The sequence below is a fragment of the Gouania willdenowi genome, chromosome 17 (assembly GCF_900634775.1).
Source record: "Gouania willdenowi chromosome 17, fGouWil2.1, whole genome shotgun sequence".
Classification (NCBI taxonomy): Eukaryota; Metazoa; Chordata; class Actinopteri; order Blenniiformes; family Gobiesocidae; genus Gouania; species Gouania willdenowi.
Window position 1 is genome coordinate 34,201,926 of NC_041060.1, and position 23,428 is coordinate 34,225,353.

The following is a 23,428-nucleotide window of genomic DNA, read 5'->3' on the forward strand; positions in this document are numbered from 1 at the left end:
TGTGATCTACGGTGTCGAAAGCAGATGTTAAATCCAATAAAGTTAAAACTGTGTAGCGACCAGAATCAGCAGCCATCATCACGTCACTGGAAACCTTCACAAGGGCAGTTTCAGTGGAGTGGATCGACCTAAAACCAGATTGATATTTATCATAAAGATCATTATCTTCCATGATTGATGTTAGCTGCTTGGCTACCACTTTTTCCATCATTTTTGACATGAATGGAAGCTTAGATATGGGCCGGTAGTTTATAGGCTGACCTGGATCAAGATTAGGCTTTTTGAGAATGGGATTTACTAGGGCGTGTTTAAAGTAGCTGGGGACTGTGCCGGATTTAAGTGAAAGGTTGATCAGTTTCACCAACCATGGACCGACTTCATCAAAAACATTTAAAAGCAGTGAGGTTGGAATAATATCCACAGGGCTCGATGTGGGTTTCATTTTTCTCACTAGATCCTGAATATCCTGTAGGCTGACAGGAGAGAAGGAGGACCATGTGCTGACGGGAGCTACAGAAGTGCACAAGCTGACCAAAGGAGTCGTGATACTGGCCCTAATATCTTCTACTTTATTTACAAAGAAGTTTAAAAACATGTTACAATCATCCCTTGTGTGTACAGGGACATGGGACGGTGGGGGTGTAACAAGATGTTCATTAGTGTTGAACAAGACTCTGGGGTTTCTCTTATTTTGTAGAACAAGGTTAGTGAAATAAGTAGAGCGGGCGCGCTTTATTATTTCATTTAGCTCCATTATCTTTTCCTTAAGATGGAGTCGATGCACTTCCAGTTTAGTTGTTTTCCACAACCGTTCCACTTTCCGACAGCTTCTTTTGAAGTTAAAAATGGTTTCATTCATCCATGGACAAGGTTTTTTATGAATGCTAACAACGTTTTTAGCTGGTGCTACTGTATTTAACAGAGTCAGACAGTGATTATTAAAGTTAGCCATAAAAGAGTCAACATCATCACAGCTAGCGAAGGAAGTTGGGTCAAAGGAGGCAGAAAACCCACTGAAAGCTGCTTCATTTAGGATGCGTCGCTGTTTTTTCACATTGGAAGGGATTTTAGTCAGAGTGATTGACAGGTTAAATAAAATACAGCAGTGGTCACTTAACTGTAAATCATTTATGCTTAATTTGTCTATTTTTAAACCAAAAGAAAAAACTAAATCTAAAGTATGACCTTTGGTGTGTGTTGGACCTGACACATGTTGTACAAAGTTAAAAGAGTCCATAAGAGTCATCAACTCAGTGGCCATAGGACATGTGGAGTTATCAACATGGAGGTTAAAATCTCCAAGGATTAAAACACTCTCAAGTGTTATAATAGATGACATGAACTCAGAGAAATCATCTAAAAATATACGAGCAGGACCAGGCGGTCGGTACAGTAAAACACAGTGAAAAGAGTGTTCGTTTCCAACCTTGCACATCTGGAGCTCGAAGGAGTTGAACGCGTTCGTGTCCAACAGTCTGCAGCTGAATGTGTCCCGGTAAACGAGCGCCAATCCTCCTCCGCGATGCGTGATCCGTGGGGTTCCAAACACAGAACAGTCTGCAGGGCGCAGCTCATTTAAGTGAACGTACTCGTTCTCCCGTTGCCATGTCTCTGTGATGAACATCAGGTCCAACCCGCGGGACATGAAAACATCTTTCAGGATGTGCGCTTTATTTGCCAGCGATCTGGCGTTTTATAATCCAAGGCGCAGCGACACTTCCGTGTTGGCCCGTGGAGAGCCGCGCTGCAGCGGGCGAAGGCATCCATAATCCACGGCACGGTGTCTGGGAAGGCGCCGGTGAAGCAGCGCTACGAGCGGCAGATGACGCTACGAGCTGGCAGACGGCAGCCGGTACACGCTGGCGCCATCTTTTTTTTGAGTGGCCAAGAAACCAGCTGTCACTCATGGTAGAGTGACAGCTGGTAGTGATTGTGGGAGATCTTGGCCGGGTTCTGGGTGACCCACCGCAGCACTTCGTCCGGCTGCCGCGAGCACTCGATCAGGCGCTTCATGGTGAAGAACGTGTCGTAGCTCATTTTCTCGTGAATGAAGTTCCATGTCTTCTTCTTGCTGGTGGCGGGGGCGGAGCCTGCACCCAGGGAGCCTCCTCCATACGAATGGAAGGGGGCATGGTGCTGGAAATGAGGAAGTAGAGTGGGCGGGGCAAGGTGGGGGTGGTAGTGGTGGTGAAAGGAGGCTCCTCTGTGCGCCTCGGGGCGTCCCTGGTACAGTGGGTACACAGGGGGTGGCGGGGCTGGGAGGTGATGGTGTGATAGGTGCTGCGCCTCCATCAGCGCCAGCCCTGCCCTTCTTTCTGTTTTCACCCCCCCACCTCCACCACCACCCACTCCTCCTCCTCCTCCTCCTCCTCCTCCCCCCCCCCCCCCCCCCCCCCCCCCCCCCCTGGGGGTTGTACAGGCGGGTGGGATACATGGTGCGAGGCGTGGAAGCGGGAGGGGGGTGGAGGGCTCGGCTCAGGAGGCGGGGCAACCCAGTGGACCAACGCAACATAGTCCAACTGTCTCACCGATGGGGGGAGCCAGCACAGCAATCCTACGGAGACAGGAAGAGTAGGAGCTCAGCAGGTCACGCATTGCATTGTGGGACGAGGAGTCCTGTAGTGCAGAGGTTCTCAACTTTAAGGTCAGGACCCCATTTGTGGTCGTGAGACACTGAAAGTGGGTTGCCAGCAGCCTTCAAGAAACTAAGAATATTTTCTGAACAATTTGAGCACTTTTTTTTTCCCTTTTTCTGCAAACCAAACTTGGCATATTTTAACCTATTTTCATCACTTTTTTCTCCTATTAATGCAATTTTGTTACATCACTCCCATTTCTGACACTTTTCCATCAAATTTCAATTCCTTTTCTGCCCATTTTTTGAACTTTTTCACTTTAATGTCACATATGTTGACCCATTATTGTCACTTTTAAACTCTTAACCATATTTAGGCCCGAGCACCACGAGCTGGCGAAGGGCCTCTTGCTCTCATAGTAGCCACACTACGAGAGAAGGGGCAGAGCCTATACGAACGCCACGTGCCTGTCAGTGATTAGGTACCACCCTTTTAATGTCGTAGGCATGCCTCTGTGCTTTCCGAAAATGTATAGTTCATGGCACTCAAAAAGGGGGGAACACTGTTATTGTGCTGGAATATTATTCTTTCTTCTTTCTTTCCCGGTGTCGGAACCAACTCACCTACTTTTCACCCACTGAACCATTATGTAGAGTCTCAAAAATTCAAACAAAATTAATTTGTGTGCTTCTCTAATTTCTGGCTATTTCCGATTTTAAAAATGCAAAACATTGACGCACCAGCGCCCCCAAATATACCAAAAATGCATAACGAGATAGGAATTGCCAAAACAATTAATTCATCGTAGAATCATGAAAATTGACACAGAAGTAAACCATGACAAGACAAGTAAAAAAATATTATTAAGACCACGCCAAAAAATACACAAGAAGTCCAGAATCTTGAATTGAATACTGAAACTTGCTACTTTTGCTCACGTTGTATTTTAACGCATTTCTCCTAGCGCGTACCACTGATGGGGTTCAAAATTGCTGGCGATCATCTAGAGAAGTGGGACACCAAAAGTCATCCATGGATTTTTGAAAACTTTTACGGTGTTTGCAGGGCAGAGCTGTGAATTTTGGGCAAAAATGACAAAATATTCAACTTTTGGAAAATGCTCCCATTTGCATATACGAACTCCGATGTGCATCAAATGTCAATCAGCTGTTAAACCCCCGGCCCTAAACCAGCTCAACGTGGAAAAATGGCACGTTAGCATCCCCTACAGAGTGAAGATAATTTAGTATGAGACAAATATCCCATCTTAGCACACTTTTCCTAGGGAGTTTCACCGACAGGGCTTAAAGTTGCTGGAGATCATCTAGAGAAGTGGGACATCAAAAGTTAGCCATGGATTTTTGATAACTTTTACGATGTTTGCAGGGCGGAGCCGTGAATCTTGGCCTAATTTTTTTTTTTTTTATTGCTCCCATTTGAACATACAAAGTGTGTCAAATGTGACTCAGTTGTTAAACTCTCGTCCCTAAACCAGCTCAATGTGATAAACAAACATTGCTGCGTTAGCGCCCCCTGCAGAGTGAAGACAATTTAATATGGGGCAAACCTATTTTAACGCACTCCTTCAAGGGTGTTTCACTGACAAGCTTATAATCACTGGAGATCGCGGCGCAACAAAGGCGAGAGCCGTTTATCGCCACTTGTGGCAATATTTCATTCTTATTTTTGCCAATTTCAATACATTCACAATTGGTCATGCCCATTATTAGCCAGTTTAAAGTAATTGTTCCTACTTATTAAATTATCCCCCAATTTCTGCCATTACTGACTAAGGGTGTAAGAAAAAAAATTTGACAATATATTGTGATATTTCACCACGCAATTATCGTATCAATCCAAAAAAATCTCCAAATCGATTTTTTTATTCATGTTTTTCAACGAAACAAATAGCATTTACCAGTATTTGCGCTAACATAAGCATAGCATGTAAACGCCCGTTCACTCAGTGAACGCACCATCAGACCTTGTTAAACTACCTGACTCCTCAATGCATTTTACCTGGAAGTTGATTGAGCTTTATTTTCATAAAACATACTGGGCACTTTTATAGATGTATGTGGTTACTTTCTAAAAATAATTTAAGAACTTAACACAATCAGAATCTGTTGTCAAAGCAAAAGTTAAACTTGTACCATTTACTTTTTCTTGTTACCATTTACTTGTTCTCACAAGAATATAAAAAATTAAATACATTGTATTTCATAAAATTTTGTACTTGTAAAGGTGAAATTTGTAATTATTGATATTGCAATATATATCATATTGTTTAGTCTTGGGATATATCGTATCGGCGGGATGGACGATATGGACCAAAAGTCATCTCTCGATATTTTTTCTGAAAATTGTGATATACGATATAAATCTTGATTATTTTAATTCAAAAACATTTTTACCAGAAAAACAATTCTGAATTAAATTTGCTGATACAAAATGCCACACAGACATTTATTAAAAAATGGCTGTTCCACTTCTGGCTTTTTCTCCTCTAAGGGACAGTACGTGTGAGTGAGTTCTGTAGTGTAGTAGGATTAATGCTGGGCGATATATCAATATTTTAACTTACATCGATATATTTATAAGCACGATATCACATGGGACAATATCGTTTATATCGATATAGTTCATTTAGCGTTCAAAATAGCAATATATTTATGTTCATTGGCTGCAAGTAATTTCTCCTCTGCCTCTCCTGTGTCCATGTCTCTGTCAAACACAGCCACTTTGCTCCGCCTCCCTCGCACTGATGAAAAGTGGCACGATATTACCAAGCTGTGGCTTAGCATATCGCTAAAGATATGGTCCCCACTCCCCATAATAAGAAAGTCTATGACAGGCATAATGCTCAGTAAAACACCGTGTGTGTGTGTGTGTGTGTGTGTGTGTGTGTGTGTGTGTGTGTGCGTGCGTGCGTGCGTGCGTGCGCACGCACTGTAGAAATCCAGAGGTAACCGCGGGTCGATAACATTATAATCAGGACTGAAAACAACTGGTTACCGTCACGCTGCATGTTTATTGTAAGCAGGGGAAGATCAAACACTGCTTATGTCGTTTCAGAAAAATAACAATAAACTCCGTCCATGCGCTCAGTATTAATCAGGAAGTAGACACGTCTGACTCAACTCTGACCTTACGTTACCATGGCTCCCTTAAAGGTACAGTCCTCAGTAGACGATCATTACAGCTCGCGTGTTATTGTGTGCGTGTTATTCGTGGTAACCGTTTATATATTATGTCTGCCACTTTGAATAATAGTATGGTACGCTATGCTATATAAAGGAGAAACCCCAATAACATCACAGAGAAAACATCAATATAGATATATATTGAGTATTGCCATTCTGGTTCGATTGTATGCATCAAAGCATAATCTCAAGGCAAGGGCAAAATATCGAGATATAAATTGTATTTCGCGATATAGCTTGAAAATATCGAGATAATTAACAAAAGGTCATACCTCCCAGCCCTAGATAGGATGCACACAGTGATCATCTAACTTTGCTTTTCATGCTGTTCTGAGAAGTAGAGAAAGCAGCAACTTCTAACAAGAGTGTTTTAATACAAAATAAGTTATTAAATATATATCGGCAAAATAGAAATCTCGATATATCAAGACTCTCAATATACTGCCCAGCCCTATCGTATCGTGACATGCAAATCATGAATTGTATCGTCAGATTCTTGGCAATGCACAACCCTAATATTGACACTTTTTGACATTTTTACATCTAATGTGCTGTATTTGTCATTGTATTCCAGGTTAAAGGTCTGACCTTTATCAAAAGGATGACGCAGATTGGGTTAGAATGAAAACCAGGTAGTTGATCATATCAGGATACACAATAGACAGAAGATTCTCTGGGTCGTCATTGATCCAAGAACAGGGAGTCTACTGGTATGAATCTGGACCACCAATAAACCATAACTTTCCAAGTCCTTCCCTGTATGATTTGCATCTATAACATATTATGAGGAGCCCATCGGGGTTACTGCCCAGAATGTGTCATTGGTGAAACCCCTCTATAGATGGCCCTGTTCTTCAATGTTCATGTCTGTGTTCAACCACCTTCAGCTACAGTGGGGGTCCCCAATCTCTGGGACCTTTATTTTGGGGGGTCACAGCCTGAAAAGGTTGAGAACCACTGCAGTGTAATCTACATGTAAACTACTAGTGGTAGTCCACATCCCACAATATCACTGAGAGTGTTACAGTCATAACAGAGTGACTCTATTAGCCCTGATTAGCTGTTATCAGCTCATGTTTAATAGTGAGTGAAGTCATTTAAACAAGGAACGGTGATGAAACTGAAGCCTAAGGCCCAATAATGAGGTGTTGAACTGGTAACAGACCAGTGTCCTTACAGTGGGAGTCTGACTGACTATCACTGGTAGGGCTTTTCTCTCCTACATTAGCATTAGCTTCACACTAAGCGTTTATGGGTGATGAATAAGTGTTCAAAGTGAGCCGCTAACGTCACTAATGACAAGCCTCACTGTGTGACTGACAAGTAAAGGTTATGTTTCCTAGCAGCGAACAGAGAAGCTAACAGTGAAGCTAACAGAGACACATGCTACCAGCAGCTGATCTGTTAGCCTTTAGCCTGTCCTTCTGTTAGCGACACACACACACACACACACACACACACACACACACACACACACACACACACACACACACACACACACACACACACACACACACACACACACACACAAACACACACACACACAAACACACACACACACCTCATGACTCCGCGCACGCGGCAGTCCGACTCTGTGAAACTCCTGAGGCCGCAGTGAGTGCGGGTCGAGCGGGGGAAGTGTCAGCGGACAGCGGCTTCATTCCTCCACACAGCAGTAGCAGTAGCAGTAGCGCTCATCCTGCTGTTTCCGGTTAGCAGCGGTGGGAGCGCCCTCTGCTGGACACTGGTGGACCTACAGTCCGTCACTACAGCAGCTTCTTCCACTGCACACAGAGCTGGACTGGGATCAAAATTCATCCCTGGCATTTCCCACTGTGGTAATCCCCCCATCACTGGGCTCTACACCTTCCCTACACCAGCTTTGCTGTCACTTTCCAACATGTTCTTAACTTCCTCCCATGACAGCTTCCTGATATTCACAAATGTCTCTGGTCCTTTTACATTTATCTTAATATTTTCCGTTTTTTGTTTAACCTGATCAGTGCAATTGATTATGTATGCAATGAATATAATTAATCTATTAATGGGTTAGGATTAGGGTTAACCCTCACAGATTTATACACCAGCAGCAGAACTTTAAAGTCTATTCTGAGGCTGACTGGGAGCCAGTGTAAAGACTTAAAAACTGGACTAATGTGTTCTGTTGTTCTGGTTCAGACCCGAGCTGCAGCGTTCTGAACCAGCTGTAGATGTTTGATGATCTTTTGGGGGATTCCTGTCAGAAGACCATTACAATAGTCCAGTCTGCTGGAGATAAAAGCATGGACCAGTTTCTCCTGATCTTTCTGAGTCATTAAACCTTTCACTCTGGAGATGTTCTTTAGGTGGTAGAAGATGTTTTTGATAGATTTGATCTGATGCTGAATGTCAGATCTGAGTCAATCAGAACACCAAGGTTTTTGACTTGGTCTTTATCTTTTAAAGATCCAGACTCAGATACTTGCTGACAGCAGTCCTCTTTTCCTTGTTACCAAAGACAATCACCTCCATCTTGTCATGGTTTAGTTGAAGGAAGTTTTCACTCATCCAGCAGTTTACTTGTTCTAAGCAGTCACACAACACCTCAATGGGACCATAGTCATCTGGGTTCAGTGATAGATATAGTTGTGTGTCATCTGCGTAGCTCTGATAATCAACCTTTCAGTTCTGTAAAATTTGTCCTAAAGGAAGCATGTAAAGGGTCCAAGAACAGAGCCCTGAGGAACCCCACAGGACATTGGTACGCCTTCCCACCGTTGCCGCGTTTTCCCGACGCTACTCCGGGTCCTTCAGGACAAACACCGGTTCCTCCTGGTGGCTCTATTCTGGCCGGGGAGGACTTGGTTTTCGCTGCTGCACAGGCTCTGTTGCAGCTTGCCAATGCATCTCCTGCATAGGGCAGACCTATTGTCTCAAATGGGGGGCCGGGTGTTACACCCCCATCCCACTTGCCTCCAGCTCTTGGTCTGGACACTGCAAGGCCCGGCGTAAACTTTTCCAGTTTGACGGTGGCATTGGCTACACTATTTGCAATGCACGAGCGCCGTCCACACGCAGGTTGTACTCTAATAGGTGGAAACTCTTTTACAAGTGGTGTTGTGACCATATGCTGGACTCCGTATGCTGTCCTGTCCCATCCATCCTCCAACACCTTCATTCCACACACGCTCTTCATTCTCATTGCTTTGTCTTTCTGTACTTTCGTTTTACAATCAATCAATAAATTCCCATCTCTCACAAACCTTGCCATTTCTATTTCTCCCTCTTTACTTTTTAACTCTCTGGTTACTCCAACAGGACTGCATTTCAACATCTCCACATTGTGTGACTCTAGTTTTAACATTATCTTGTGACAGTTTAGCCACAGTCCCGCTCTCTCCTCTCCAAACAACACGTGTTTTTCCCAGTCGAGACTCGCCCCTCATCCGTGAAACGCGTCTACATCCGGTCGGTCTATTTTATGGCCATTTGTGTACTATTTAAAAGGTTGAAACCCTGGTCTTTAAAAATCATTCGAAATTTATGTTTTGAGTAAATTTTTATTTTTTTAAATTAATGTTTGGTTTTTGATTGTCAATGTTGTGTATTGTGTTTAAATCCGTTTTTATTTCTTTTTGTCTTTTTTTTCATTAACAATTCAAAACATCACAAAACAATCATATTTACATATTTACATGTGTACTATATATATATATATATATATAATTTTTTTTTTATTTATTTTTTTTTTTTAAGAATTTTTTGATAAAATGTTTTGATATATATCATACAACATTCTTTTTTTAACCTAAAAATATGTATATATATATTTAACAAATGTCGTATTTATTTAAATTAACAATTAAAAATACAAAAAAAAAACCTGTCACATATTTAAATGTGTACTATTGAAGTATTTAACAAACGTCGTATGGTCGGTTTACATCCAAATATCACGTTCCCGCAGATCTGTCGTAAGGAAGCGATGAAGGAAGTGACGTAGTATACACGCATGCGTAGAAAGGATTGGGCACTGACAGTTGACCAGTATAAACAGGAAGTAGCCCGTCTCCTTCATCTTTACAGTGGCAGCCGTTACATGCTAACTTAGCTGCTTCATATCGTCGTATCGCAGACATCTTTGTGTATTTTTCTTTCACATACGTTGAGACAGTGTGTTTTAGTCTTTGTGTTGTGTTTTATACATTTTGTTTGTACAAAGAAGAAGTCCCTCTTCCACGGACTGTTTGACGGAGCCGAGTTTTTGTCTTTGAAAGACAAAACGGTCCCAGAAACATGGCGAACTACAACGGTAAGAGACTTCTGTGGAGCTCAGTGTTAATATCAAACATCTGCTTATTCCTTTTAGAGGAAGATGACTTCAAAATGAGGAGTGAGGTCAGCAGAGCTAAGAATAGGGTCCAAATTGGTGGTAACAGTGTCATGGAGTCTCTGTACACCGCTGGTATATTTTCTAAATACATGTAAACCATGTGCCAAACTACACTGTACCTACAATCTATGGATCCTTTTAGGTTATGTAATATCTCGGTATTAGTTATGAAGGTGAATGACTTGGTTTGTGCACTGAGCTCTGAGACAAAGCACAGGGCAAAGGTTGCTCTCGTTTGTGGGGTTTAAACTGGTTTTATATTTGTGGGGACATTGGTTCCGATCTATAAACAAAACCCCAAAAACACTGTCAGAGTGAACAGAACCAGACCAGATGTTCACTACACCTGGTTTCCCTCCACAGGTCCTGGACCATGTCTCCTCACACACTAGGACTGTTTAGTAGGGATGTCCCAATGCAACTTTTTACCACTTCCGATACTATACCGATATTGCAGCCTTGAGTATTGGCCGATACCGATCCGATACGACATCAGCACAAATCATACAAACTTTTATGATTTATTTTGTAATGTGGAATGTTATAAAAGGTTTGTCAGCAACAGTAGAGATGATAAAAACTGACCTATTTATTATTAACTAATTGGTTACATACATTTTAACCTTCACCTATAATCTCTACAGTATTCTACAATTGAATTAACATCATATATATTGTAGATTTTAGATGAAGTCCTATAAAATCTGATATTCATTATTTGGTTGACAATGGACCGATATCAATATCGGAACGGGACATCCCTACTGTTTAGGATTTATTTTTTGGATGTTTCATCTCGTAGCTGCTGCTCATGTTCTTTGAATTTTCATTTGAGTTTTAAACCAGTAAAATAAAATCAAAATAACAGCACTATTTATTTGATTTTTTGATTTGGTTTAGAAACAGAAGAACAAATGACCAACCATTTACGGATTGAACAGTGAAAAGATCATACTAAATTTATTTTACTGTGTTTGCAGTACAAACTATAGACAGTAGGTGTGGAAAGGTATATTACATGTAATTATACAACAGTAAACGTTAGCATTTTACAAAGTCATCTTGAGCTAAATTGTAGCGTGTTGCTAATGGGGTCTTCTCCAACACCTGGTAGACATTAAAAGTAGTTTCTCTGCCGTCATTGTTAAACAGTATTTTATTTTGAAGTCTTACAAATGTCAAAAGGTTCACAATAAAGTACCTGTTTATGCACATGACACATTTGCTTTATCTCTGGTTGTTAGTAAATCCCGACATGTATCAACATTTAACGACACAGATTAATTTAATTTCACTGAGTAAATTTGCTTATTCAATTCCTTTATTAAATTATTTCATTATGTAGGTATACTGTAAATGTATAATTTTAGTATTTTTTTGACAATTGAATGCTGGTACAAAAATACATTTCACTGCTCATTGTACAATCTAAGACAAAGCATAGAGATGCACCGTGCTATAGGAAAATTATTGGCCAAAATCAAAAATGAAAAAAAAAACAAGGCCAAAAACTGAAAGAAATGATTCTGTCATTATTAGTAACATTGCATTTATGGCTATGCATGTGTACTAAACTCACTGAAATTATAGGTTAATGATGTTTATTTTCTTTTACAGAAGACAATGACAGATTTGCACCCCAACATTTTGGCAAAGGCCGAGGCCCCTACAGGGGACGGTCTTTCCACAGAGACCAGCAGCGGGGGAACCACCGTGGTGGATGTGGAGGACCTGGAGTGTGGTCCAGGCTTGGCCTCAATAGAGATGTGGCCATGAGTGACAGCTCTCAGAACGGCAGTTCTCATCAAAGATAGTAAGTGTTGACTTTCATTAAATGTTGTCTTCATAAGAATACATGATATTCCTGAAACAACATTCAATTCATACATTGTAAATGAAAAAGTAGCAGTAATACAATAATAATTAATAGCGCGCTCGAGTCAATGTGAATAAGACGCAGTTTTTAAATGTTGGTTCACAGTTGCAGATGGTCCCACATGTTTTAATCCAGACATTTAATTTAATCATCACAATCCTGTTTCTTACTACAGTATCTATTTAAAATGCAAGGTGTGTGTGTCTCTGAAATATATCTGTGGATAAGTAGGGCCCTATAAAATACATTGTTTAAATTACGGTTTTTTTTCAGAAATATTCATTATTTTTTAAAGAAAATATTAGTTTTTAACTCCTGTGAGGAAACAAAATAAAAACTAATTAAAAAAAATAAATAATAATTAAACAAAAATGTGTGTCAAAAATGAAATAAGATACAATTAAAGGGTAGATATAAGTTGTAGTGACATGGATTATTCTGACTGCTCCTTTTTAATTATTTATATGTTATATAAATATGTATGAGAACAGCTTTAATGTCACTATATTTCCTCTCGGGCATCAATGATTTACTGAATCTGATCAGGTTTATTGATTAACTTTTGATCAACTTTGTTTAAATAAACCTAATTTAAATGATCCTATCTTCTGTAGCTCTGATGAGATGTTAGAATGTAACATTCTAATAACGTTGCTCCAACGGACTTTTATTTTGTAAACCGGAAGTTCCCACTGAAACTGTTGTACTTGAGGTAGCTAGCTGACTGTGAATGTTTACCTACGAGGCACAGACAGACACAACAGTTCGAACACTGAGCAGGGGAAGATGATTAAAGTTGATCACAGGTTAAACGGGCACTGGAGGCTCTGTAGTTTGGAGGCAGTGATGATTTGCGTTGCTTTTTAGATGGTGTTTGTGGTGATTTAAGATGAGTTTAATGCAACCTGAACAGGAGGAGGGAGGGTGGTGCACCTAATAGGCGTTCCCCGGAAACATTTCCCCATTTAAAAAAAAAAAGTTCTTTGCCCCACGGTGACGGCGTTTCATGTCCATTTGCGCATTTAACCATTTTCATTGGTTGATTTCGTGATTCCGTTCATTCCGTGGTCACTTGTGTTTTGCTTTTGTACAGAAATCATTATCATTAATATTATTTTGTCTTGTTCAGCATTCCTTATGGGAGAGTATTTAGCAAAGGAGACGGCTGTATGGACAGAGACTGGCCACAAGGCACTGGTGGAGGTGGCGGCAGAGGAGGAGGAGGAAGAGGGAGAGGATCTTTCAGAGGAGGAATTAGAAGCCGACTCGGCTGGTTCAAAATCACGGTGTGTAAGCTCACACTCACATCTAGCTAATCTGCTTTGTGATTGGTCTAACAGCATCTTAATTTGTTTGCCTTGTCAACAGACTCCTCACGGCAAAAAGTATGACAACAACAAGTGTTCTCGCAAGGTCACAGTTTGTGATGGCTATAAGGTACGTTTGTGATGACAACTGGAAACACAAACTCACTTCTATGAGAACTTTGTGTTCAGGATCTGTTATCAGCTTTGAGCTCACATAGGGCTGGGCGATATGGCCTTTTATCAATACCGCGATATTTTTAGGCCATGTCACGATACACGATATATATCTCGATATTTTGCATTACCCTTGAATTAACACTTTGATGCACAAAATCACACCAGTATGATGATTCTATATGTCTACATTAAAACATTCTTGATCATACTGCATTAATATATGCCAATTTTAAACTTTCATGCAAAAAAGGGGATATCACAACTAAGTCAAAGTTGACATAACTGTATTTATTAAACAGTGAGTGGCTCAAACATAAAATTGTCAACAGAAAGTGCACGTTCTGTGCAAAATTGTCACAGAGACATTTCAAAACAAGACATTAGTGCAGGATGCAACTCACATGGCATTTCAAAACACAAAATTAAAGTGCACTTTTTGTACATAATGCCACTACAATATTTGAAAACAAATAGTGCCCTTTTGTGCATGTTGTCATTAAGATATTTAAAAAAAAAAAAAAAAAAAGTCCGAGTTTAACGGTATGGTCATTTTCAACACCGCACAGGCTACAAGCTGCGATATATCGAGTATATTCGATATATCGCCCAGCCCTAAGCTCACATACACCTGCCTTTATGATAAATGTTTTTATTACTTTTTTCATGCAAATGGTTTGAAAACTGAGCTTCAGGATTTCAGTTTTTAAAAAACCAATTACAAAGGTTTCTGAATACTTCAAAATGATCAAGGATTTCTTAGAAAACTACAGTCAAAACCACCACCTGGTTCTCAGTGTTTGTCCAGTTCATCTCACAGTGAACAATGTTTACTGATAAATGTATTCTTTGCATTTAGTGAATAGTTTGCTAAATGTTCTCACAGGCTCTACATTACTGTTTTCACTCATTAGTTTGTGATCTTTTTTTTCCTTGACTGATGTTCCTCAAGGTGGATGTACACGTCAACCGCAGTGATCCCCCCAAATTCTGCCTCTCAGAGCTGAAGGTTGAAGAATTGGAACATCTGAAGGTCAGTGATAACAAATCATTCAGGAGGTCAGTGTAGACATTGTAGAGGAGTTCAAATACCTGGGAGTGGTAATAGACAATAAACTGGACTGGGGGAGGAACACTGACTCCCTCTACAGGAAGGACCAAAGCCTTGTGAGGTCCTTCAACATCTGCAGAAAAATGCTGAGGATGTTTTATGAGTCAGTGGTGGTGTGTGTGATTCTCTACGATGTTGTTTGATTTGTCCTGTTGTCCACAGGAATTTAAAATTGGGAATATTCTAGAATAGAAACTTTTCATGGGAATGATGTATAGGAATTTACTGGACATTTTGAGTTATTTTAAATAACAATACCATAGCCAAATGTTAATATCCATGCAAAATAGTACATACAATAGTACATCTTGTTTTTTAGGACTTGCAGAAAGTAGTATGTTAGCATTAATTGGTCAAAGATGTTGTCTGTTAACGGTTAAATAGTTAACTATGAGCATCTCTGATTTAAAAGAATGTATTTGAACTGTTTTAAAGATGTTTTTTTCTCTTTTCTAGCAATGCATGTCAAAACGTTTTGATAGTTCACAGCAAGCTTGGGATCTGACCAGTTTCCACACAGACCCAGGTAACCACACCACATCTTTTGGCATTAGATAATTCACAATGTTGACCACTTCCTTTGACATCTCAAAGGAAACACCTTGGATTGGTGTTGTTTTATATAGTGGAAGTATTTATCAGTCACTGCTTTATAAAACACAATCTAAATGGCTTGTGTTACTGGGTTAACAGGCTGGAAACACCAGGTGATACTTTTATATACAGTTTACATTTTATTATTATTCATTGATTACAGTTGGTTTCATAATTTATTATTATTATTATTTTTACTTAAAATGTGGTTTAAATGTTTCAAATCTTCAGAATTGTGTTGTTTCATGATGCCTGTTTTTCACCGTCCTTGTGGATTCTTTCATAAGTGGACGTGAATGTTGAAGCTTTTATCTGTTTAACAGACTTGGTGTCCCAGGATATTAAAGTGGTTTTACACAGGAAAACAAACATGGAGGCTCTCATTAAGATCATTGAAGAAAACATTCCTCAGGTAACGGTCGTACGACAATCAGCAACAATCTGTGTATCTTCATATACTGTGGATACTTTAAAAGTTAGATCATCAAAGTGAAGTCCAGACCTAATGAAATCAATGTTTTCTTTGCAGTTGACAAGTTTGAACCTCAGTCACAACTGCATCCAGAGACTGGATGAACTCAGCGAGCTTGTGACCAAAGTGCCTCATCTGAAGGCCCTGAACCTTTCACACAACGACGTAAGACTGGCAGCTCCAAGGCTTTCATTGTCATGTTTGTGTAGTAGTGTTGAAGGTTCATGTGTTGACGCCTACCGGCTTCCTGTTTATTCTTCAGCTGAAAACTGAACATGAGCTGGACAAGTTGAAGGGGCTGAAACTGGTGGAGCTGTGGTTGGTCAGAAACCCTCTCTGTGACCTTTTCAAAGACAGATCTTCATACGTCAGGTCAGTTTTCTATTCTGGGTTGTTACAGATGTTTACACGTGAGCTCAGTAGATTTACTGTGACAACAAAGGATGTTATTGTCATTTTACTGTTAAAATCTTGAATATATGATTGTAGTCTGTTTACCAGATGTAGTTCTGGTAACTTTGTTTTCTTATGATTCCTAAAAATAGTTGACTGACCGCTCTGCATCCAAGAAGCTAATGTTTCCATAGTTCATTAAAACAGACGCCCAGTTATTGGTGTTCAGCCCGTGAAATACATTTGTTGTGTAAACATTTGCAGATTGAAAAAGATTTGATCCAAATTTAAAGTTTTGATGATTTATTATCGAAGGCAGTTTCTGCCAATCCAACGTCTTATATCTGAGTTTCCCACAACATGCAACCAACGTGCGTCAAACCCGCTGTTGTGTGTTTTTGTTCCTAATCAATGACTGAATTTTCCCACAGTTGATGGAGAACTTGTAAACGAAGGAAGACCCAACAATGTCCAAATTGAGAAAAGTGCTTTGTGTATGGTTGTGTTAAATCACAGGGTCTAACAGTGCACTAACACATGAATGATTCACAGAAAATCAAACGGTACCGTGTTTTGTGACCCCACTTTTAAAAATGTGATTCAGACCGAGCACTGGTGTAAATGTGAACTCAACCATTTAATTTAGTCCCTGAACAGCAGCTGTGTCGACTACGAGAGAGTTAACGATGACGCTGCGGAGGCGGACCGCACCTCCATTAGCATTAGGAGCTAACACATATATCCTGACTGTTGCATCGCAAAACATGCTGTTGCTTATAGTCTGTATTCACAGGTGCACAGCGGAGGTGGGGCGCACACAGGCTTCTGTGTTCACCATCACCCTGAAACGGACTGAAGTCTCTGGTATGAAAGCGAAACCACTCTAGGACTCTCCCTTTTAACATGCTGAGTAAACAAAACAAGCGCGTACACACACACACACACACACACAGCTTTCAGAGCCAGTAAACAAGGAAAGAAGTCGGCGCTCAGACGCTCCGTTCCAACCGAGAGACATTGTAACGGTTAAACATAGATTTTCACCTTTATGCACATGAGTGAAATACTATAAAACCGTGTCACGTAAAGCAAACAACTCTTCAGTTTAAATGAGACGATAAAACAACACAATGGGAGCTTCTACAGAAAGTTTCATTACGACAATGATGTCATTGATCGATAGACATTACAGCCGATCACATGAATTGCATAAAATGCTAAATATCGGCCGATCCGATAAAGCCGATCAGATTGGTGTAAAAACACCAAAGACATAGTCATTTATACTCTTTCCTCTACATGTACTTTCAGACACACTATTGTTTAGTATAAAAACATTCTTGTAACTTGTAAATTGCTTCCTTTCCTGTGATTAACATTTCTTTTTCATGCTTAAATCTAAATGTCATCTGTAATCAAGTCAATGTTCTACACAGCACAGCGTAGTGTTGCAGTGAACAAAATGAATGTGTTAGTGGAGCAGCAGGTCTTACTGAGTTTTACAGTGATTAACTTATTGTGTCAACTTTGAATTCTCACACTAATTCTTCTGCTTTTCTATTTTGTTTACGTTCCAGTGCTGTGTGCCAGAAGTTTCCCCAGCTTCTGAAGTTGGTAGGTCTACTCACTCATTCATTCATCAGCAGTTTATGGTCACTCACTCTTCATTTCTACCACCATAGTTTTGATACTAGAGGACCTTAGTGTTTAAAGTCTTTTTGTCAATTCTCAGTTGTGTTAAAGCTGCTGTGAACAATAATGATCTATCAGATAAAAGACATGGTGTAAACCTCCATAGAGCAATAACTCAAACATCAATTGCACAACAAAATAATAAAAAAGTTGAAATTGCAGCTTGAAAGTTTGTTCCACGTTTTGTACATTGCATTGTGGGATGTGGAGTCCCATAGAATAGGATAGAGGTGTACTTAATTCTGTCAAATAAACTTCCCAACATAATTCTGGTGTTTTCACAGACTGAACGTTGCGGTAAAAACAGTGGTGGAAGTTATTCACACAGAAAGTTCTATATATTCTATATATTCAGCTGAAATTGAATACCTCACGTAGTGATGTGATGTCACAGGGACAAACTACAACATAAATGAGTCGAGCCACTCAGAAATCCTGATATGAATTAAATAAACTTTCAAACAACAATTTCAACCTTTTACATTTAGAGTGATCTAACATATATTAATCTGAGGTCTACAGTATGTCTTTATCTGATTAAAAAAATAAATAAATAAAAAGATCATATCTAGCAGCTATAAGTACAGTTTATTGTAATTGTTTACAAGATGTAAAATCATCAAATAAATAAGTACTTTTATTCCCCCCAAATATGTATTTATTTATTTTTAGGGACGATGCAATCAACATAGTTACAATAAAGGTTTACAGCTGATGCGACGCATAAAGAGCTTCTAGCTAATGCTAATTCACAGCTCATGTCCCTGGTTGGGCCTTTTTACACAATTTACATGAATAAAACACATTAATACAACATTTGTATGAAACTTTTTCAATCACACGATCACATGTACATTCACACAGACTCAGTGTTATTTACTTTGGTTTGTTTTCAGACTGAACCCTAGAAGTGAACATTTTAAACTCAGATATGGTTTTAAGTTCTGTGATTAATGAGTTCTACAGCTTTGGGCCTGAGTACGATGTACCAGTCACTATATATTTATTGACTGGTTCATTGAGTTTGTTTTTATCCACATGGACCAACCAGATTAGTTCAGAGGTCACAGATTAGATTTGTTCTGGTTCCATGAGTTTAGTTTGTGTTTTAATCCAGTGGTTTTTAATGATAATGTCATGTTTCATATAACACCAGATATTCACCAAATGAACTGATATTTTACAACTTGCACTAAACTGTGTATTGTCCCTCATCAGGATGGAAATGACCTCCCCCCACACAATGGCTTTGATGTGGACACACCCACCACTCTCCCACCTTGCAAGGTTAGTCAGTGTGATGCTGAGTTGTCTGTTGTGTTCAAAACGTCACTTTTTCCAAATATAGAAGCCACTATATTTTTATATTCAAGCCTTTTCTTTTCTGTAATGAACGTCTCATTTCTCCTGCTAAATGTTGACCATGTGATCACACAGGGAAGCTGCTTTGGCTCTGATGACGCTAAAGTCTACATTCAGCACTTTTTGCAACAGTGAGTTTCTAACATTTTTCTCGCTGCTGCTTCACAGCGTTTCTAACAATAAGTAGGAAATGACATCAGTGATTGGTGTTGATATGCAGAGTGTGTTTTGTTTGTTTCACAGGTACTACAGTGTGTACGACTCTGGAGACAGACAGTCACTGCTGGGTGCCTACCATGATGAGGCGTTATTTTCACTAACAACACCGTACAACATCCAGAATTCATCAGGGTAAGGACACACACACACACACACACACACACACGTACACGTTTTAACTGAGTGCTGCTGATTTCTTTGTTTTTCAGGAGCAGTCTGAGAGAATATTTCAAAGACAGTAGAAACCTGAAGAGGACCAAAGACTCCAGTAAGTTCTCCTGAAGTGAACGTATGACTTGTAATGATTAGGGTTGGCTACCGAAACCTGGAACGAGTATGGGACCAGTTCCCATGGAAACGCTAGTAACCAATAAGAACAAAGATTTCGGTGCCACACATTACTTGATACACATGACGTTGTTTTTGCTGATCAGATCATTGATCAATGACCTCATTTCTAACCGTAGCACATGCACAAAACACGGCCTGAAAGAAGGTGCGTGACACTATCCGCCACAAATAAATGAATGTGAAGTTTATCTAATAATAGTTTATTTGTTTGTTGTTTTGAGTTAAATGTGTTAAATTTGACTCTAGAAATAAAAGGTCATTTTGAGATTTTGAAGTTAGTTTAAAATAATGATTTTGCACCAGAAGCGTTGAAAAAGTAGCGAGTAGTAACGATACCCAACCCTAGTGATGATGGAGCCCACCTGATGTTTGTCTTGTTTTCACCTGCCCTAGCGATGCGTTTCCGTCTGCTGAAACACAGACGACTGAATGTGGTGGCGCTCCTCAACGAGCTGCCAAAAACCCAGCATGACATCAGCTCTTTCACCGTGGACGTAAACGCCTACACAGTGAGTTCACGTCTGATCTGCCACACACTGAGTTACATCATTTGTGTTGTTCACACTCAGCCAAACTGCTTTGTTTTCACAGAACACACTGCTGTCCTTCACAGTGGGCGGAGTCTTCAAAGAAGGTCAGTATCTTAGTCGTCATGGTTATAAGAAGATCCACTGCATCTATTCTCACTGACGCTTTTTGGACTTTTTCAGTTGTTATAGATGATAAATCTAAAGAATCTATAAAGGCCTTCTCCAGAGTTTTCATCACAGTTCCAGCAGTGGATTCTGGGTAAGTTACACATGTAAAACCAAAGTGCTCATTATCAGCTGTAGCTTCAGATAATGCTTGCCTCCACTAGTATGACTGGAATGAACAAACAGTAAATACTGTTTCACCACATGTGTTTTCTGTGTATTCCTATATTTACCTAATGTATATTTATTTGTCCATAAAATAAAATGATAAACAATAATGTTTTTACACAACAACCATTGTTATTGTAGAGATTACTAGTGATGGGCACCTTACACATTTAAACCGATACTCGGTACTCGTAAATCAGTATCGGTACTCAACGATACCACTTTTTAGTACTTTGTGTGGTAGTAAATATTAAATAATATAATACCAAAATATTCCAGTTATTACCATATTTATTTCTATTAATATTAATAATAATAATAATAATAATAATAACCACAACTTTAACAATTACATCAAACCAACATCTGTTTGTATTGTAGCAATAATATAATCAGGGTTGGGGTCAATTATAATTGTAATTGCTTAATTGATAATTAATTACAATTAAAGCATAATTATAATTGTTATTTTTTTAAATCTGTTGCTGTCATAATTGTATTTGAGTTCAGATAATTGACTATTTAATTGTATTTGCCATGGAAATTCTATAAAAATTGGCAATTATAATTTAAGGCTAAACTGGTAAACCATGTTACAGTTCTAAAGATGAACTAAGGCTTAGGCTGTGTCTGAATAGTCCCTCCTATCTCCTTTCCTATCCACTTTTCCTTAACCCTGTGGAAGATGTCATGAAGTTAAGGAAAGGTGTTAGGAAAGGAGTTAGGAAAAGGTGATCACGTTTGTTTTGATAATCAGACGCACTTCCACAAGGTATTGTAATAATCCTATGGCCACGCCTCCTTTCCTCAGAAAATTTAAACGCTCTTTTATCACGGCCACCACTTAAACACTTCCAGGTGTTAAAGGACAGTGGATAGGAAAGGAGATAGGAGGGACTATTGGGACACAGCCCTATATTACTGTAATATTAACACCATAGAAAGTCTCTAACCTTTGAACCCTGTGGTCCTCGTTCATACTTGAACAGTTTGTCCATCATCAACGACCAGCTCTTCATCAGACTGGCTACAACGGAGCAGATCAGCAGAGCTTTTGTGGCACCTGCCCCGACCCCTTCCTCCAACCCAGTGCCCACCCTCACTGCCCCACAGCAGGAGATGCTCAGCACCTTCTCCCTGAAGTCAGGCATGAAGCTGGAATGGTCCCTGAAGTAGGTGTCCTCTCCTAATCCATCTACCAGACTAGGATGAATGTCACAGCTCACTGGTAAACACTGTCTGTGTGTTACAGGTGTCTGCAGGACAACGAGTGGGACTTGAACCAAGCAGCACTTATCTTCACTAAGTTAAAGGTGACACGACTCTAAACAATCTACGTCATGGTTTATATGTGCTGATGTCTAAAGTAGCAACTGTTTCTGTTTCAGACGGCGGGAAAGATCCCAGACGTGGCGTTCCTGAAGTAAAACATTCGGTTACGTTGTATCCTTGGTTCTCTGAGTGGAGAGACTATCTCTCCACTCAGTTAAATATTCCATATGTACGGGGACTGATCCCACTGGGACAGTTGACGTGGATATTTCTTTAAGACACACCACTACGTGGCCCATGCACAGGCTTAAAAGCCCCAGGTGTGCATGCAATCACTGATTCACATTGATTGGAACGGTTTCTGAGCGGCCTCGTGGTGGAGAGATAGCCGGCTGAACTCTGTGCTGCTGGAGCCACAGTCCTAGGGCGCTTGGCCGACTGCAGTCCATGCACAGGTGTGGGCGGCTTGCCCTAAACACATGGCATCGGGCCTCCCTCAGTCTCACCGATAAAAACAGCTCATACAGGAGGATGGGTCATCCTTTGCCATAAATGTATGATCACTGCCCAGGCACATCACACAGTACTCATGGCCGTCCTCTGCAGGCATTCTCATATCGCAGCCCCTGCAGGGAGGTCCCTCTCAGCTTGCCATACTGACGTAGCAGGCAAACCAGGAAGTGCTCTCGCACGCTGTGTTTTGTTTATAGCCGAAGCAGCTAACAGTTGCTACAGCCGTCAGAGGACACAGCAGCGAGCCTACATACACACACACTGAAGGACACGCAGATGCGGAAGCCGGACAGCCAGCAATACACCTCGAGTCGCTCCAGCGCCAGGCGGAGAGGGGATGCCGCACCACGCCACGCCCTACGGTGCCCCTTCGCCAATTTCACTACCTGAGAATAAAGGGCAGACAAGCGATCCCGAGAGGGGCCCAGAGACCGACTCCTACTCCCACACACGGTTAGCGCTAATCTCCCTCACACGTCTGTCTCTCACGTCTCCTACTGCCAGAGTGGAAATCAATGAATCAGTGATTGCATGCACACCTGGGGCTTTTAAGCCCATGTATGGGCCACGTAGTGGTGTGTCTTAAAGAAATATCCACGTCAACTGTCCCAGTGAGATCAGTCCCTGTACAAATGGAATATGTAACTGGGTGGAGAGATAGTCTCAATACGATAGAGAACATCTTTGTATTAAATGAACTCATGTGAACCGTTTGATCTGAATATTGTTGGGTAGTGAGTGTTTTAGATGATAGATAGATGATAGATAGATATATAGATATACAGTAAATAGATAGATATATAGAGATATAAATACTAGATAGATATATAGAGATATAAATACTAGATAGATATATAGAGGTATAAATACTAGATAGATATATAGAGGTATAAATACTAGATAGATATATAGAGATATAAATACTAGATAGATATATAGAGATATAAATACTAGATAGATATATAGAGATATAAATACTAGATAGATATACAGTAAATAGATAGATATAAATACTAGATAGATATATAAAGATATAAATACTAGATAGATATATAGAGGTATAAATACTAGATAGATA

At 40.0% G+C, this 23,428-nt stretch overlaps 1 protein-coding gene across 1 annotated transcript; it reads left to right on the plus strand.

The window, feature by feature from the left end:
- The first annotated feature begins 9,789 nt into the window (after window positions 1-9,789).
- Window positions 9,790-23,058, plus strand: LOC114479367 (nuclear RNA export factor 1-like). The gene is made up of 20 exons (XM_028473035.1): window positions 9,790-10,070; window positions 11,769-11,964; window positions 13,157-13,313; window positions 13,396-13,464; window positions 14,461-14,541; window positions 15,076-15,145; window positions 15,537-15,625; window positions 15,743-15,850; window positions 15,948-16,057; window positions 17,656-17,692; window positions 18,989-19,057; window positions 19,208-19,263; window positions 19,376-19,483; window positions 19,561-19,619; window positions 20,096-20,211; window positions 20,294-20,336; window positions 20,413-20,491; window positions 21,555-21,737; window positions 21,818-21,878; window positions 21,954-23,058. The coding sequence occupies exons 1-20, from the start codon at window positions 10,055-10,057 to the stop codon at window positions 21,990-21,992; spliced, it is 1,746 nt and encodes a 581-aa protein (XP_028328836.1). The 5' UTR covers window positions 9,790-10,054; the 3' UTR covers window positions 21,993-23,058.
- Window positions 23,059-23,428: the final 370 nt, after the last annotated feature.